Raw genomic sequence first — 17,346 nt, 5'->3', positions numbered from 1 at the left:
TGGGGGGCGCTCTAGGATAGGTAATAGTTTAATTTACTATCCAACAACTTCCCTACTATCCACGGGGACTGGAGTTGGAATAGTAAATTAAACTATTCACTATCCAGCACCCCCCAACGCAAGTCGTTGTAACAACTTGCGTTGAAAAACCTGCGTTGTAAAAGCATGCGTGGTAAAAGCATGCGTTGTAACAACGTACATCCTTCCAGAGGGGTTCCATCGGAGCTCACCAGTGCTTCCCGGGCCTTATCACCTGCGGGGTGGCACTGGTAAGAGGTAATATGTATTTTTCAACAAGTGCTGTCTGATTATAACTTGGGAAAATTATACTTCAGATATTAGCTTAAAGCACAGAGAGTGAGTGAGCGCCTAGAGCGTGCAAAGTAGAAAGTGAGTGAGCGCCTAGAGCATGCACAGCAGACTCTAGTAGGCGCATAATCATTGCATCTGCAAAGAAATGTTTGTGGGGTCATTGCTGCAGTTCTATTCCCTTTGCCTAGTAATGCCTCATTTTGCCTTCCCTACTGGGAAAAAGACAAATATAACATTGGAAGTATTGACATTTCTCTCTCTTTTTTTTCGCTTTGTAGGACATGGTTTCTCAGAAGAACACAGTAAGTTTTTACACTTTAGTATTTCAGCATAAGACGTGAGTTTTCTCGGTTCACATCATGTAACCTTAATCATTGCATGCAGCGCTGTGCAGTGGCTGACGCTAAATATATGTATGTAATTAGTACGCTTGTCAACTACAACTGGAGGGCCCATTGACCCAGCCTACTCATCTAGCTAGGAACATTTGCATGTGCGTCATACTGAGATTGGCTACCAAGTAGTACAGTCATGAAAGGCTGTGGTTGCCATTTGGGCTGATTAGGTGAACGGTTACACCCAGAACTCCAGATATGACTAATGACTTCCTGTTTTTATAAGTATAGAGTAACTGCATGTTTATCAGAGAGCAAAGAGTATGTGAAATGTGTGAACAATGTAAAGGGCTTTATATCACATTGGTACTTTATAATACTTGTAACAACTAATCTTCTATTAATCAGTACAATAGTCAGGGCCGCTAGAAGTATGTGCAGGTGGAGAGACAAATTATGCAGCAGGGTTGACAAAAGTCTGCGGCAAGAAAAGCCAAATTATGTGGCGTAATGCAGCATATTTTCTGATGGTATTACCTCATTATTTTGTAATTTTTACACTTGTTAACACACTCTAGGCATAGGTTGAGCCTAATCATTACCAGTGTAACATAGAACTTGCCACTGAGCCGCAACGTGTCGCTGCTTTTTAGTAACTTTTGAACAGTTTAAGCTAGAAACAATATTTTTGTTAGAATATGCAGATCATGCAGCCGATGATAGATGACTGGCAAATGACTCAGATCCATAATTATACAAAAATGCCACAGCCGCCCAATCGCATAATTCTTTAGGGCCTTGATAATGGTTTGTGAACTCCAAGCTCGGTCTGGTCTTCTGTTGAAAAGCTGCCACTGACAGATGGGGGAATGGACATATGGGGAAAGACTTATCAAACTACTCTAACAGTACCCATGTGTTAAATTAAAACGAGCCCTGGCCAAACCAGTAGTTCCAGCTTTAATGTGGTAACACATTCAAAGACATTCATGTTGAAATGCACAAAGACTCTTTATAAAATGTCACATGTAGCCTGCTACATGTCACCATAAGCATGGGGAAAAACAGGACACCGATATAGAATGCTCAGAAAGAGGCAGGTATCACAGAGACAAAACGCAAACAGTCTTTACGCATGTGCTTACACGTGAGTTTTCACACATTAGCACTGTTAGAAATGGGGGTCTCTAGTTGGCAATGGTTTGCACCTTTGTCCAAATAGGGACCCTTGCTTCTAGTCAGGGGAAGGGGGATACACTCCTAAAATAACCTCTTCTTACCCCCTTGGTAGCTCGGCACAAGCAGACAGGCTTATCTCAGAGGCAGTGTGTAAAGCATTTGTGAACACATACAGTGAAAACACTACAAATGGACACCACACCAGTTTAGAAAAATAAGTAATCTTTACTTGACTTAACACAAGACCAAATGACAAAAATCCACAATACAATATCAAGAATATGACTTTAAAATGGTAGAAATAGCTTGGTTCAATGTAGATGGTAAATGCAACACTTTACTCTCAAAGTACCTTAGATGCGTCACGCAAAACAAACAAAAGGGTCACAGGGAAGGTGATGCGCCGTTCCTTACACTCAGGGGAGTGGATGCGTTGGTTCCTTACTGCTCCGCAGGGGAGTTGACGTGCCACGTCCTTACTGCGTGGGGAGTTGATGCTCGGTTTCTTACTGTGTCCCGGTACGATGCGACAAGATGGTGCCTCGATGTGACGATCGGTGTGATGCGACAAAATGGCGTCTTTGATGCAATGCGTCAATTTGAATGCGATGCTTGCACGCCTGATGGCCATGTGACGAACTCGGTGGACACTTGACTTGAGCCACGATAGGTGCTGCAACACTCTCTTCCGGTGATACGACACGCTTCTTCGGCGATGCGTCAGCAAACATCTGCGGTGGTGACACGCTTCTTCGGCTATGCAACAACAATAGCTGCGGCGGTGACACGCTTTTTTCTCATTGCATCGTACTTCCAGCTCCCAGTGACATGCAGTCTCTAGAGGTCGCAAAAACAGCAGCAGGCAACTCTCTGCAGGCAGAATTCCCAGAAAGGCAATTCAGAGGAGCTAGTGGTGAAGTATATGTGTCCCTGAGACTTCAGAACAGGAGGCAAGCTCAGCTTCAAGCCCTTGGAGATCTTCCTCAAGATGACAAAGTACACACAAAGTTTCTTTACCCTTTCCTTGGCAATAAGTAACCACTGCAGGCCGACCCCAAACAGCACACAGCCCAGGGGAAGTCTCCTCCTTCGGCTTCCTTGGTTTCTCTCCTTGGCAAAGGTTTGTCTTGATTCCCAGAAGTGATCTAAAGTTCTGGGGTATTTATTCTACTAAATCATTTGTTCTCTGGAGGCAGAAAGTGTCTGGACCTAGCCAAAACTGGTTCTGTCCTCCCTGGTGCAGCTTCCTAGCAGGAGGTGGAGACAGCATTGTTGAAAGCAGACCTGGCCCAGGTAGCTGAAAAGAAATCTCCCCCCTACTCTCTAATCTATGTAGGCTCAGGCAAGTGAAAGGGAATCTCCTCTCCCTACTCTCTATTCAAACCAGGTACTATTCAGCCCAACCCTGACTCATCAGACTGCTGGAGCCAAAGCCCTCTCCAGCCCCCTGTCACTCACAAACCAGACATGGAATACACAAACCTAGCAGAGGCATACTGGATGGTTAGGCAAGAATATACCTACTTTCTAAAAGTGGTATTTTCAAACACAGAATGTAAAAATCACCCACACTAAAAGATGTATTCTAACATTCTGAGGTCAGGCATACAAAACTTGTTTTCCTACCTTGTTCCCTGGGTCAGTTAGGATTATAAGATGTTTTAATCAAACTTTAATGCAACTGCCCATCCTGGCCTATGGGAACAGGTAGCCTTGCAATAGTGAAAAATGAAATCGGCTGTAATTCACTATCAGGACATGCCACACAAATCAGGGCATGTCCTACCTTTCACATACAATGCACCCTGCCCATAGGAGGGACTAACATGTAGAAAAGGGAAGATTTGGGGACTGGCAAGTGGGTGCACTTGCCAAGTCGACATGGCAGTCCCAGACTGCACACAGGCTCTGCAATGGCAGGCCTGAGCCACACTTTACAACCTGCTCCTGTGGGTGGCACAATCAGTGCTGCAAGCCCACCAGCAGCATTTGATTTACAGCCCCTGGGCACACATGGTGCACTGTATTAGGGCCAGACAAGTAAATCAAATAAGCCAATCATGGAGTCACTAATCCATTGCATTTTACAAGAGCATATGCACTTTAGCACTGATCAGTGATGGTAAAGTGCCCGGAGTCATAAAACCACCAACAACAGGTCAGTTAAAATACAGGAGGAAGGCAAAATGTTTGGGGATGACCCTGCAAAAAGGACCAAGTCCAACAAGCACATTAAAGACAGACCTTAGACCTTTCCAGTTCTTATTTGTTTTACTCCGGGAGACACCTTAACTGCAAACATTATACTCAGACATGAGTCTGGGGCTCCCTGTCCTGTGCCTTAGAACTTGAGCTGTACCTCTGTGATGACGTCCAGCATGAGAGAAAACTGGTTTTGGGGATGCTTGTGTTCCTGTTTAGTGGGAACGTGGTATAATAGTTTGCACTGGACTGTTCCTATTGGAGCAGGTCCGATGTTAATTTGCATTTGGTTAGTCCCTATATGTGCAGACACAGTGAGCAAAAAACAATGGACTAGAATGTGTCCCAGAGTAATATATTAATTTGAGCATTCAACTTTTTTCACATCTATTTGTTTCTGTTAGTGATTACAACTGTGGTCACTGTCGTTGTCTCTGTTTTCAGATAGCTATTGTTCCAGTTGGTGCCTCTGCTGCGGTTCTCACTGTTGAGGTTTTAGCTGTAGTTATTGCTGTGGTCCATCCTATTGTGACATATTTTGTTGTCATTGCTGATTTGGTGAAAGGTGTTGTCTCAGTTATGGGCTTTGCAGTAGTTAAAGATGTGGTTGTTGCCATGTCATGGTGACTGCTGTGGTCGCCAACATCGCCCCGGCTGAAACTGTCCTTGGTGGCTGCTGTGATCCCTGCTACAGTTATAGTAATGACAGGACATCTATTGCGCGGCTGTGTGTGCATGCACGGCGGCCATTTTTGAATGCAAGAATAGTCCCACTTAATAAAAACGATAACTTTTTTCTTTTGGCTGCTTGCACTTCTCTGTTGAACTCCAGAGGCTGCAGCAGCCCCTCCCTGAGCTCTCACAGGCTGAGTGCAGGCCCATTGTCATTACGATTGAGGCTGATTACCCCCTTTCGAATGACAATGCGCCTGCCCTCTGCCTTTAGCATGTCATGTGCCAGTGAGATTGGAGGTAGTGATTACAGAGGAGCTTTCCCCGAAGGAGCGCTTTGACACCTCGTTGGGGGTAGTAAGCACTATTTAAATGCAATTACAATACAATACAATACAATACAATGATTGTGTCATGTTACGTGAGAAGGCCTGAAAAAATGCCTTTTCGGTGTATATGGTTACTCATGGAGGCATTTTTTTTTCCACTGCACTGACATTTTTTGCACTGTTCCTCAGGAAGGCAACCCAGTACAATCAAAAGAGACTAAGAAAAACTATTTGTCTCAATTCCCTCTATGCTGACTTTGTTTGTCTGAGACTGCAATGGCTGCAGATCTGATTGAAATCGTTAAGCAGCGCAGATCAGTATAGCTTTGTATCTCCTCGTAAAGGGCCTGTGTGCTGGGGAATCTCTCGTTGTGACGCTCCAGTGGCTCTGACAATATGATCCCCCTTGACACCCATACGACCAACTTTTCATGACCTTCCATCACTCACAGCACAATTGGGGCAGGGCTTTAAGTGGGATGAAAAAACTGGGGGGCTCTCAAAGGGACGTGGCCGATATAATTAAGGTTGTGGCTTAAAACATTTATGCTAAAAATATGTGCCCAGCGTAATGTGCTGCCCGACTTGTATTTTGCTGCTTCTGTTATTGCCTTCACATATATATTACAAGTAACATTACACCTACAACAAGCCAGGACTATTGGCTTTGTCAAAGGTTGTTGGTTGGAAAAGATAAATATACTACATTCATACAACTATGGCTTTGTTGTATATAATATTGAAAATGCTTTAGTTTCCAATTGAAAATGTTTTAGTTTCCGATTGAGGCTGATTACCCTCTTTCGAATGACAATGCGCCTGCCGTCTGCCTTTAGCATGTCATGTGCCAGTGAGTTTGGAGTTAGTGATTACAATGGAGCTTTCCCCAAACACAGTACTGTGGGGAATTTTCCACCTTGTGTAATTTGTCAATGTTGTACACAGAGTGAACTGGGCAGGAGCAGTGACGGGACAGAAGAGGCGACCGGAAAGGAGAGGTAATAGGGCAGGAGAGGTGACTGAGCAGGAGAAGTAACGAGCAGGAGAAGTGAACGGGCAGGAGAAGTGAACGGGCAGGAGAAGTGACGAGCAGGAGAAGTAACGGATAGGAGAAGTGGCGGGGCAGGAGAGGTGACGTGTCAGGAGCAGTGATGGGACAGGAGAGGTGACAGGAAAGGAGAGGTGACGGGGCAGGAGAAGTGATGGGGCAGGAGAAGTGAAGGGGCAGGAGCAGTGATTAGGAATCGGCAGGAGCGGTAACCGGCAGGAGCATTGAACGGATAGGGGCAGTGAACGGATAAGAGCAGTGAACGGGGCAGGAGAAGTGATGGGACAAGAGAAGTGATGAGGCTGGAGCGGTGATCGGGCAGGAGTGCTGACTGAACAGGAGAAGTGAACGGGAAGGAGCGATGACGGGGCAGGAAAAGTGACAGGCCAGGAGCAGTGAAGGGGCACAAGAGGCAACAGGAAAGGAGAGGTGACCGGGCAGGAGAAGTGACAGGCAGGAGAAGTGATGGGGCAGGAGAAGTGATGGGGCAGGAGAGGTGACGGGGCAGGAGAGGTGACGGGCAGGAGAGGTGACGGGGCAGGAGAGGTGACAGGGCAGGAGAGGTGACAGGAGAGGTGACGGGGCAGAAGAGGTGACGGAGCAGGAGCGGTGAAAGGACAGGAGCAGTGATCGGACAGGAGCAGTGATGGGGCAGGAGAAGTGACAGGGAAGGAGAGGTGACTGGGAAGGAGAGGCAACAGGGCAGGAGAGGTGACTAGGCACAAGAAGTGATGGGCAGGTGACATGACAGGCAGGTGATGTGATGGGCAGGAGAGGTGACAGGGCATGAGAAGTGACAAAGCATTAGAAGTAATGGGGCAGGAACGGTGAACAGACAGGAGCGGTGAACGGGACAGGAGCATTGAACAAGGCAGGAGCATTGAACAGGGCAGGAGCAGTGAACAGGGCAGGAGCAGTGAACAGGACAGGAGCAGTGAACAGGGCAGGAGAAGTGACGGGCCAGGAGAAGTGACGGGCCAGGAGAAGTGACGGGCCAGGAGAAGTGACAGGGCAGGAGAAGGGAGGGGGCAGGGGAATTGATGAAGCAGAAGTGTGGATTGAGCATGAGCAGGAGTACTGACTGGATAGGAGCAGTGAAAGGGCAGGAGCATGTGTTTCCCAGGGCGGCTGGAAGGGTAGGGGGACCGTTTAGTTTGTGGGGGGACCGTTTTTGTACAAGTGCAGGAGTTTTAGTAACACTGCAAAGTTCTTTGTATATTCAGCAGGTTTCGGTCAACAATACAAGTGCCAAGATAACTTTGGTGATCAATGTACCTGCTGGAGAGAGATGGGAGCATGTTTTGTCTAGTGGCTGTTTTACTCATCTAAGGTAGCGCAGAAGGGAATATGCCTGCTGCAAAGAACATGTACCATGCATATCAAAGAGCAATATTTTATGTGCATAGTTCAGTGGGTACTGCTTTGTGTTCACTTCCCGAATGAAAGGACACTTGAATACATATGGCCTGGCAGTTCGGGCTGGACTGTTCACATTGGGTGCAGGATCAAGACTGATTTGCACATGGCTGGGTCCAAACTGGAATGGCATGGTGAGCAAAAAACGATGGATTTAGGCCCAGATCTCTGTACTGGGGTGAATGTATGATATTGTTCTTCATTCTGTCCACCAGTTGTTCTTTTTTTGCTATATTATGGTTGAGCAGCTAGCTGGATGACATGAATATGAAGGAGCCTTTGGGGGTTTCCATGAGTCTAGATTCTCCTGAAGAGTCCCTTTCTCTTCTGAGCCCTGCTTAACACATGTGTACATGAGGAGCCCTGTATTCATGACCTCAATGTTGGAGACAAAAAATATTCATGGATGTCTGAACAATGAGAGTAAAAGCATTAACACCTTAACCGCTGCAGCAATTCCGCCGCGGTGCGGGCGTTCTGATGAGTGGGCAGGGCCGCGTCGGCCAACGGACGTGCGCAGCACTACAAAGGTAGTGCTCGCGATGGCCGTTGGCCGACAGCAGCAACGAAAGGGTTAAGGTAACATGTTGTTCCTGCTTATATTTCACACGCTTTACATAAACCTATATTCCCTATAAGTGTTTGCTTTTTCCTGAATTAAACCTCAAGTAAACATGTTTATCCATTGTTTTAATTAAATAACGTTATAAGCTGTAACTGGTCAGTGAAATGCTAAACGTACAAAAAATTGGTATGTTTTGCTATTTCTAGCCACACCCCTGACTCCGCCCACTGATTCAATCTTCGGATATTCCTACCCCCTGATTCTCCACCCACAGTTCCCCTACTTTTTATTTCCCACTTAGAGCACTGTTTTAATATGGTTATTGAACCTACAGAATACAAACCTCAATTGTCCCCGCACAATACATTGTTTGCTGGCATTAATATGATATATTTACATATCATTAGGAGTCCTTCTGTTAGCCAATCAAATAGATGCAAATTTTCTCTTAATAAGCGCTACTGCAGGTCCACTTTGATGCATAAAAGGAGAAACCAAGATAGAGCATAATAGATAGACAGTGCTATAAGGCAATACTATTGGCAGCAGAGCGCTATACATATGTTGATAATGTAACCTATAGATATGTTCTTTCATTACATTTCTATGTTCATATAAATGCATTGTTACTAGGTATTTTAAACCAGGGTCCCTTGCCTATAATTCCCTTCTATATGAGTATTTCTTTTGGTAGCATCTCCAACCAACGTAGACAAAGGTAGCACAATGCATTCTTTCACATAGAGCTGAAAGATTTTCACATTCACAAAACCATTCGTGCGTGCCCATTTACTCAAATGCAAATAACTCAACATGTCTCTTACGCTCAAACTGTGAGGACTGGGGTTAGGATAATAAACCTGTAATTTCAAAATTGGCATCAAGATAATGACCATGTTGAATTAAGGTTTTGTTGACGTAAAGGCCGCATCGACTTCAAAGTTATTGATGTGGTGTTATTTGTATCCACCAAGAACGCCAATCACAAAATTGCAGGTGATTTTTGTTCAAGGATTGGTAGTAGTCTGGCTCCAACAGAGCATTTCAGAAGGCCGGGGTTCCCAAAATCAGGGGAGATACCTTCCGGTTTGGGGAACAACCATGACAACGCGGTCAAAAAAACGCGTTGCCATTACCATGCGTCTTTTACAATGTAAGTTGTTACCACGACTTGCGCTGGAGGGCGCACTAGACTAAGGAATAGTAGATTTACTATTCCAACACCTTCCCTACTGTACGTAAGCTGGAGTTGGAATAGTAAATCTTACTATTCCTAAATCCAGCACCCTACAGCGCAAGTCAGGGTAACGACTTGCGTTGGAAAAGATGCGTTGTGATGTACCGCGATCTAAAAGATCGCGTTGTAACATCATACAACCTTTTGATTTCGGGTGGAGTGTTTCATATGGGCATAGACACTCCCAAACATTTTCTCATTCGCCAATGCAAAATACGGTATACATTGTGCTTATGTCTGTTGTGGCAGGTTTTTGCATTTTACATGCAAAGATACCAGAGGGAAAAGAACACTCAAATAAGAAACTACAATAATACAATTAACAAAGCAATTAGTTTCTAAGTTACGCAACACATAATCATCTAATTTTCCACTAATTTCAGTCCTTTGTTTTGGAGTCTGACTGCTGGAACCTCACTGCTTGTGCTACTGAATGAGCTGCTTCTGGCAGCAGATAATAGAGTTTTTTTTTTATTAGACTTGCTGGTGGCAATTAACTCTGTTAGCTGGGTGGTCCTCTAGAGAATCCTGAGGCAGGTTGGTTTTGGCAGCTCCTCCCATGATTGTTACATTCCATCTTGGCAGACTATTCGCTGTCAGTACACCTTCTTTCTTTTTCCTAGTGACATCTCTGTCTTGCAGGGCCCCCCAAGAGGCCTGTATATGACCTATTATTTTTAATTTACGTTTGCACCCTCTTAAGGCACTGATCTAGTGCTTCACTTTTGTATTTTCCACGTTTGCTGATGATGCTCAAATTATTCGGCAAAGTGAAGCTGTAAATTTCTAGACCTCACCTACAGCCAGAATTAGCTGTATGTTGTCTATAAAACTTTGAATTTTTTCAAACAGCTGAAACTACAGATGAAAGACAAGAGAAAAACATTAAGGGATCAGTATTGAAACAAGCCTGTTAGTCCTCAAAATGTCATAATTCCCATTACCCCCCGAATTACCCACTTTTACACAAAAACGGAAATTCTGAGAGAGTGAGTGTCTGGGGATTTTAACAGGCCGCTCATAATGATGTCTATGGAGTGTGCTTTGCGCTTACCCCTGACTTATGATTCTTATGATTAGATGGCTTTCCTGTCTCCCTCACTTTCCTGCTCTTGATTTGATGGTTACCCTCCCTGTTGTGTTTATCACACCCAGGAACATATCGGTCTCACTGTGTTTTGATTGGATCTTATATATCCTTCTACTGTTGATATCAAACCTTGTATTACATGCATATGAGGGACTATTTTCCCTCCCTCTGCTCCCCCCTGTATCTCCTCTTTCTATTATGTATTTTAATGGAATATCACATAAAGGCTTTGGCAAAGCTAATGGGTTTCACAAGCGAGTTCTATTGGCTTTACTGGTGCTTGTTTAACAATCAGGTTGATTATGCTTCACTGTTTCCTGTCACCTACAAGTGCTGTGGCTTAAGGTCTCTGACTGTAGGACAGAATCCATTGGTGGGAAAGCCTTCTCCATTTTGGTCTTTGAAACTCCCTCCTTACAGATTTTCATTCATCATGAACACCACTGCTTAATTTGACCTGGTGGTTGCTGGTGGGGGCCACCAACACTCATGTCTGTTAACCAGCACTTATTTTTCTGCAGCAGACATTTACCGAGAGGTTAAAACACACAAAGAGGAAAGACGGAGGAAGATGAAGAAGGGAAAAAAGTCACAAAGGGAGAAAGCAGGAACCTTCAAGAGTGACACAAAGGGGCAGGGAGTGTCTGATAGTGGATTAAAGAGGCATGAGATAGATTTAAGATTTGTATAGCCGTGGTATTCCACACACCTTCAATTAATTGTACCGGCCGTGGCCTTCTGAGCAGGGTTTAAGGCACCAGCACTTATTCTTTTACAAATTAAGCATTGTCCACATCTAAAAATATATTCTGGCTATTGGAAATCTCTATGAAATTAACAAGTTTAATGCCTAGATAAACTTACTGTTTATCAATTTACCCATGTCAGTTCTCCAACATGCTGTCCAAATGAAAATTTTAACAAAGGACACACAGATGATGGATGGAGTGCAGAGCAAATCAAACATTCACCCCCAGTCAATAGATCTGGGTTAAATCCATAGTTTGTTTGCTACCATACCACCCCAGTTTAGACCCAGCCATATGCAAATCAGTCTTGAGCCTGTGCCTCATGGGAACAGTCCTGACCGAACTGTTAAGCCAGGCCTCCTTGGACCAAAAACAAGCAGCCTGGGACCGGTTTCAGGGCATCACCCCTCATCAGCCAGGCTAGCGTGAATCCAGTGGCACAGTGAGCCCAGGCCCCACATCTGGGCATACTCGGCACACTTAGGGCGAGAAAACAAGAGACACACAGATGATGGACGGAATGCAGAGCAAATCAAGCATTCACCCACAGTCAATAGATCTAGATCAAATCCATTGTTCTTTTACTCAATATGCCACCCCAGTTTAGTCCAAATGAAAATGGCATAAAATGGTCTTTAACCCACATTCAGTGCAATAACACTACAGAGAAGGACATTATATAATCTTTAACATGAAAAACACTAAGGTCCCTAAATGTAAAATTCAGATCATGTGTTGTGTCAAGAAGCTATAGTAATCTAGCGTTGTTCAAACATACACCTTGTATCTTTGTCTGAGAACAATAGCAATATTAAACAATATTTAAAAAATATCAAATACAAGTTTATTTCAATCAATAAAAATGTTTAAACAGTGGATCATACATACATTATGCACTTTTAAATACAAATACATAAAAATCAACACCAGGGGGCACATTAGGATGACGGGCGGACTTTGTCCGCCCGCCATCCCGATGCAAAAAGGGTCCGCCCGCCATAAGGGCGGGGGTCCCGTGGGGGACATTAGGATGCGCCCGCCACAGTAGCGGACAAATCCCGCATGTTTAGCATTGCGGCGGGCGGTGCTGAAAGCACCGCCCGCCGCAAGCACATCATGCAGTTCAATGCACAACGTGACAGGCACCGCGCGGTGCCTGCCACGTTGTATATTGAAATGCAGGGGGGTACCATAGGTACCCCCCATGTGCACCCCCCACCCCCCAGAATCCCTGGGGACCTGCAACAGGCTCCGGAAGTGATTTCCACCTGCCTGTCCATGGCGGCGTTGCCACCACGGAAAGGCATGTCCCCGCCTTTATGCTAATATGGATGGCGGTGTCTCCCAGACACCACCACCATGTTAGCAGCTTTTCCGGCGGACGGTCTTTCCGTCCGCCAGGCTCCCCCCGCCATGGTAATGTGGCGGGGGAGAATTCAGTGCGGGCGGAGGTTTTCTGCGGGCGGACCGCCACCACCATACGGGCGGTGGCGATCTGCCCGCAATCAGAATGGACCCCCTAGTGTTGGATATTATACACATTTTAAAAAACACAAAAGAATATCAAGAAAACTGTAGGAAAAAGTTGACGCTGCGTTTCGGTGTAACTTTCTTAAACCACCTTCTTCAGGACAGAGTTTTCTATTGAGTAGGTCGGTAGTTTCTTGACCTTTGACACAGTCTAGAACCTTCTTCCAGTTTTAAAAATTAAAACAAAGGGGTACCTTTAAATGTGGTACTCATTTTCATCCTTTCTACGTTGTGTGGAGGCACCAAAGTAAATAATGGACTGTATTAGCCTATATCGATTGTTTAAAAGATGCTTTTTTTGGCAATCTTTAGGCTGAATAGCGACTTGCATACACAGTTGGATGCATATCTCTCGGATTGTTCTCTTTTTTAAATTGAGGTCAAACCAAGATACGAACTGATAGTCAGGCGTTTTGAGTTATGTCAGCTTGATAAAAGAATAAAATCTCGTATGTTATCTAGGGTCTCCCTGCTCCATCACCGAACAACTTTGGTTAGATTACACGGAGAAGAAAGTCTGTAAAACTATGACAAAGGGAGAAAACAGGAACCTGAAAGAGTGAGATAAAGACAGGGGGCACCAGTCTGGTGGTGGGTTACAGAGGTATGTGGTAGAAATAAGCCTTGGTATGCAGCACACTGACATTCAGTAGCACATGTCGCAGGCTTCTGAGAAAAACATTAGACCTTGGCACTTACTCCTCAACACATTAAAAACTGATTACACTAATTGCTTAGGATAGTCCCAAATGTTTAGGCATTGTCCCTAATCCCAAGGCACAGCTACAGAGCCTCAGACACTGCCTGAAATGCACAGGCACATCCCTAATATACGAATGTACAACCATCAAATCACTGTAGCAAGACTTTAGCCCATTGCTTCAGGTAACATAAGGGAGTCATATTTATCTCTAAAATAAATATCACATTGTCAAGGTATTTTTTGGGAAAAACCTTACACCATTTGGAGGCCATGAATGGTAAAAATCCTGATTCTTATCTTGAATTTTTACCCAAGGCACGGAAGTAGAAAGATTTAAACTTGGTGAGAATTCCCAGTACTAATACAATCTGGACGGGCAGAATTTTACATACACAAAGTGCATTTGCGAAAGTGTACATTCTGACAGTTTGGTAGAATTTCTGCATTTGCAAGTATTTTGCTGTGACCTGCGTTTGTGAGTGTTACTTGAAAGGTCCAGACGTATAGACATCCAGAGATCTTAGCTTTTGTGGGTATTCACCCACAAGTTGCATGTAGCTTCCCAGTCTGGAAAAACTTTGTAATTTACAGCTGTCACTGAGAATGACTAAGGGCCAGATGTACATAGATTCAGGTTTGTGATTACCTAATAGTGAATTTTTGCAATTCACTATTAGATAATCGCAAACAGCTATGTACCACGGTGTATTTTACACTGTTTGCGATTCACATTGGGTCTTAAATTGACCTTCCTCATTAATATTCATGAGGTAGGTCACAATTTCCGACCCTTTGCAAATCGCTGAGAGCAAAGGGATGGTGGACTGCTGAGGTCAGCAGACCACCATATCTGTTTTTGCTTTCAAATGGCATTCAGCCAAAATATCGAAATTTATATATCCATCTACAGAAATATCAAGTTAGAAATAGCGTCAGGCAGAAATATCATCAGTAACAATATCGTTTACAAGAATATAAATTTTAAGGTAAGTAATATCAAAGTTAGAAACATAGAAAGTGTTAATATTGATTACAAAAATATCTATGGCTCCGACCGACTGATATTGTAGTGGAAATGGGACCGCCCGACAAGGAGTTGGCGGTCCTGCTTCCACTATTACAATGTGATTGCGTTCACAGTGGTCAGAAAGTGCATTTTTAATATTGCAGATTGTGCTGCGGGCTGCAGCACAAGCCACAAAAGTAAAAAAACACTTTTAAACCATCCATGCATGGTGTGGCAGGGACCATGTTGTGCCCACCGCACGTACATGGATGTTTGGGGGGCACCACAGGTGCCCCCCAGGCCTCATTGCGGATGCTGCCTGGGAGACGGGGTCCTGCTAGGGGACCCCAAAGTCACTTTCAAACAGCCAGGCGGATATGAAAAGGCTGTGGGAAACAGACTTCTTAATCCCAATGGCTGTGTCTGAGCAGGCACTGCCGCCATTTGGGGACTCTCTGTCCCACCGATTCCCTGACATGCTCTTTGAGTCCGTCAGAAGGGCAGCAGGATTCCTTCACAGGTTTGCCTCTAACCACCAGTATCATATTATGGCGGTCGGACGGAAACCTATGATGTAAGGCGGAACGCCTCCGACGAGCTGTTGGATGGCTTTCCGCCATCCAAAATTAATAGTACTAATCGGTCATTTAGAAGTCGATTTGCATCTCACTCTCACAGAATAGAGGTGGTGGGGGTCCCAGCATCGGGCCACAACAGTCAATTCAATTTTCCCTGGCCAGAGGAGCCCAGGTGCAGTGGTTGTCCTTGCTGTCAGTGGTCCTAAATGGGACCTGCTGTAAAGCAAGTTATCCCACAGAGACGGTGCTGCCAGAAAGGGGATGCAAAGTCACAAGAGCAGCGTTGTCACTAATGTTAGTCGCAGGTGTTGTGAAATGTTCTCTTAATGCAGCATCGAGGTCAGGGGTCAGTTACCGGAATGGTGACAAACAATCGTTGGTGGCAGTAAAAGTAACTTAAGTCACCTTAGAGTTCTGGAAGCCCAGAGGAGTGCATTAGCAGCTTGAAACTTCAGTGAAAGCCAGACTACAACTCTCAGACTGCACTACACCATTTAACTTTGGACGATCACTTGGAGGGCCCTCTGGTCAGTGATTCTTTGGATCCTGAGCGTCGTTGTACCTGCACTTTACAGGGGACTGGTGCCACCAACCCAGGTTAGTCTGAGAGTATTTCTGGCTTTCACAAGGGTCCCTCACTTCGGGAGTGTCAAGTTTTAGCCAAGGAGGAGGGTCCTTCACTCATTTCTAAGTCTGTTGCCTCAGGAACACAGTATCCCTGTTTTGCTTTGTGCTGGGGGAAGCAAACTCCTGTTGTTGATGGCATGGGTCTCCTCATGGTCCTTCTTTGAAGTAAGTTGTTCAGAATTGAGGTTCTGGTGTCATGGAGGTCCCCGAACCCTCAATTTAGGGGAGTTAAGGGTGTGGGAGATAATAGCCAATAGACAGTTAGTCCCTTAAAGCTAATCCGCCTCTGAGGTGACCATATCCGGTGTGTAAGTCACCTTTTCTACCCAGAGCCCACTATCTCTGCGCTCTTAAAGATCGCAGAAATCAACTTTAGGTGTACCGATCAGGCTGCTCACCCTTGAGGTGTGATCAACCTTCCTGGAGGCTTACACTACGTATCTAATTTTCCACCTTGCCTGGGTCCAAGCGCACCTGGGGCAAGGGTAGGGCTGTGTCCTTCTCAGGGGACAGCCCAGATGCATATCAGAGGCAGTGTAGCCTTTGATGCTCACCGCTCTGTTGTACCTCTTCACTATTCCACTTGGGAGGAGGGATGTGTGACCTCCTTCCTGCACAAACCTTTGTCCTGGCTCTTGTGAGTGCTCACACTGCCTGGAAGGAGGTCAGAAACCTGTCTTGGTGGCAGCTGGGAAGGGAAAACCCGGGCCTGCCAGCTGAAGCACATCAGGCAGGGTAACCAGGTGGGTAGCCTCTAGGTAGCCACATGGGTGCATGCCAGCCTTTCCGTGATACTAGATTCATGTCAGGGAGAGACGCATGGTGTTTGACAACAAACTAGACATCTTTAGGTAGTATCATAATAGAGCTAGCAACCTGGGTGTACCCAGGTGCCAGTCCCATGCTATCCTATGGAGCACCTATCACTTATAGTGTACTTTAATGGCAAAGCCACTGTAGAGACAAATAAGCTTGTACTTACATGACTACACTCTTAATATACAGCACCCTGCCTCCTGGGCACAAGATGCCTTCTCTAGGGGTGACTGGCATATACTTAAAAGCAGTGCTGTGAACCTGTCACAGATGGTGAGGATAACATTGAAATGGAGCAGTGAACACTGGTCCTGGAGTCTGCAACCGCAGGCCTGCTGTCATCAATTTACCTGGGTCAATCACTGTGGCAGAACCAGTGCTGCAGGTCCTGAATATTCCTTTACCACCAATGCCCTGGGTACCCCAGTACCCCTTACCAGGGACTAATATGAGAGGTATTGTCTCTCTCAATTTAGGATGCCAATTACACATGTCACTTTTAGGGAGAGAGCCCTGTAACCTAGTTAGTAGGCTTCAGTGCACTGACAGAGTCAACAACCAGCATCTAAAAGTCCAAATAGGGGCACAAAAGTGGGGGGACATCTGCAAAAAACCCTGTTTTCTTACAGTAGACAAATCAATCCTTCATCAAAAAGATTACAGTGCATTAAGATTGGTGTAGCCACTCTTTATACATGTCAGCAGTACCCTTAGAGAGTGGCTACCCCATGACAAATACGTGGATCAATGTGAATATGTGTAACAAATTACGTCGGCGACTCTTCACAAAGATGATGATTCTTAGCCAAGTCAAGTTTTTTGACAACCACATGTTCTTCTATTACGACTCTCATGACTGTTAACTTTGATTCTCTTGACCGCAAGACCTTCTTTCATGTTGTCCACTCCAGATATTTTGAAGATGGTCTTAACTGGTTCTTACCACAACTTG

At 45.1% G+C, this 17,346-nt stretch overlaps 1 protein-coding gene across 2 annotated transcripts in view; it reads left to right on the top strand.

Annotated features, from left to right (window-relative positions):
- The window catches only part of MAP3K15 (mitogen-activated protein kinase kinase kinase 15), a 1,227,172-nt gene that overhangs the window by 377,630 nt on the left and 832,196 nt on the right, over positions 1-17,346 (top strand). For both annotated transcript variants that reach the window (XM_078657886.1, XM_078657885.1), the window contains exon 3: positions 591-614. In XM_078657886.1, coding sequence (XP_078514012.1) covers positions 591-614 — 24 coding nt within the window. The remainder of the gene's footprint in view (positions 1-590; positions 615-17,346) is intronic.

Source organism: Lissotriton helveticus, chromosome 8 (genome assembly GCF_964261635.1).
Source record: "Lissotriton helveticus chromosome 8, aLisHel1.1, whole genome shotgun sequence".
Lineage (NCBI taxonomy): Eukaryota > Metazoa > Chordata > Amphibia > Caudata > Salamandridae > Lissotriton > Lissotriton helveticus.
This window is presented reverse-complemented; position numbering and strand designations above follow the sequence as displayed.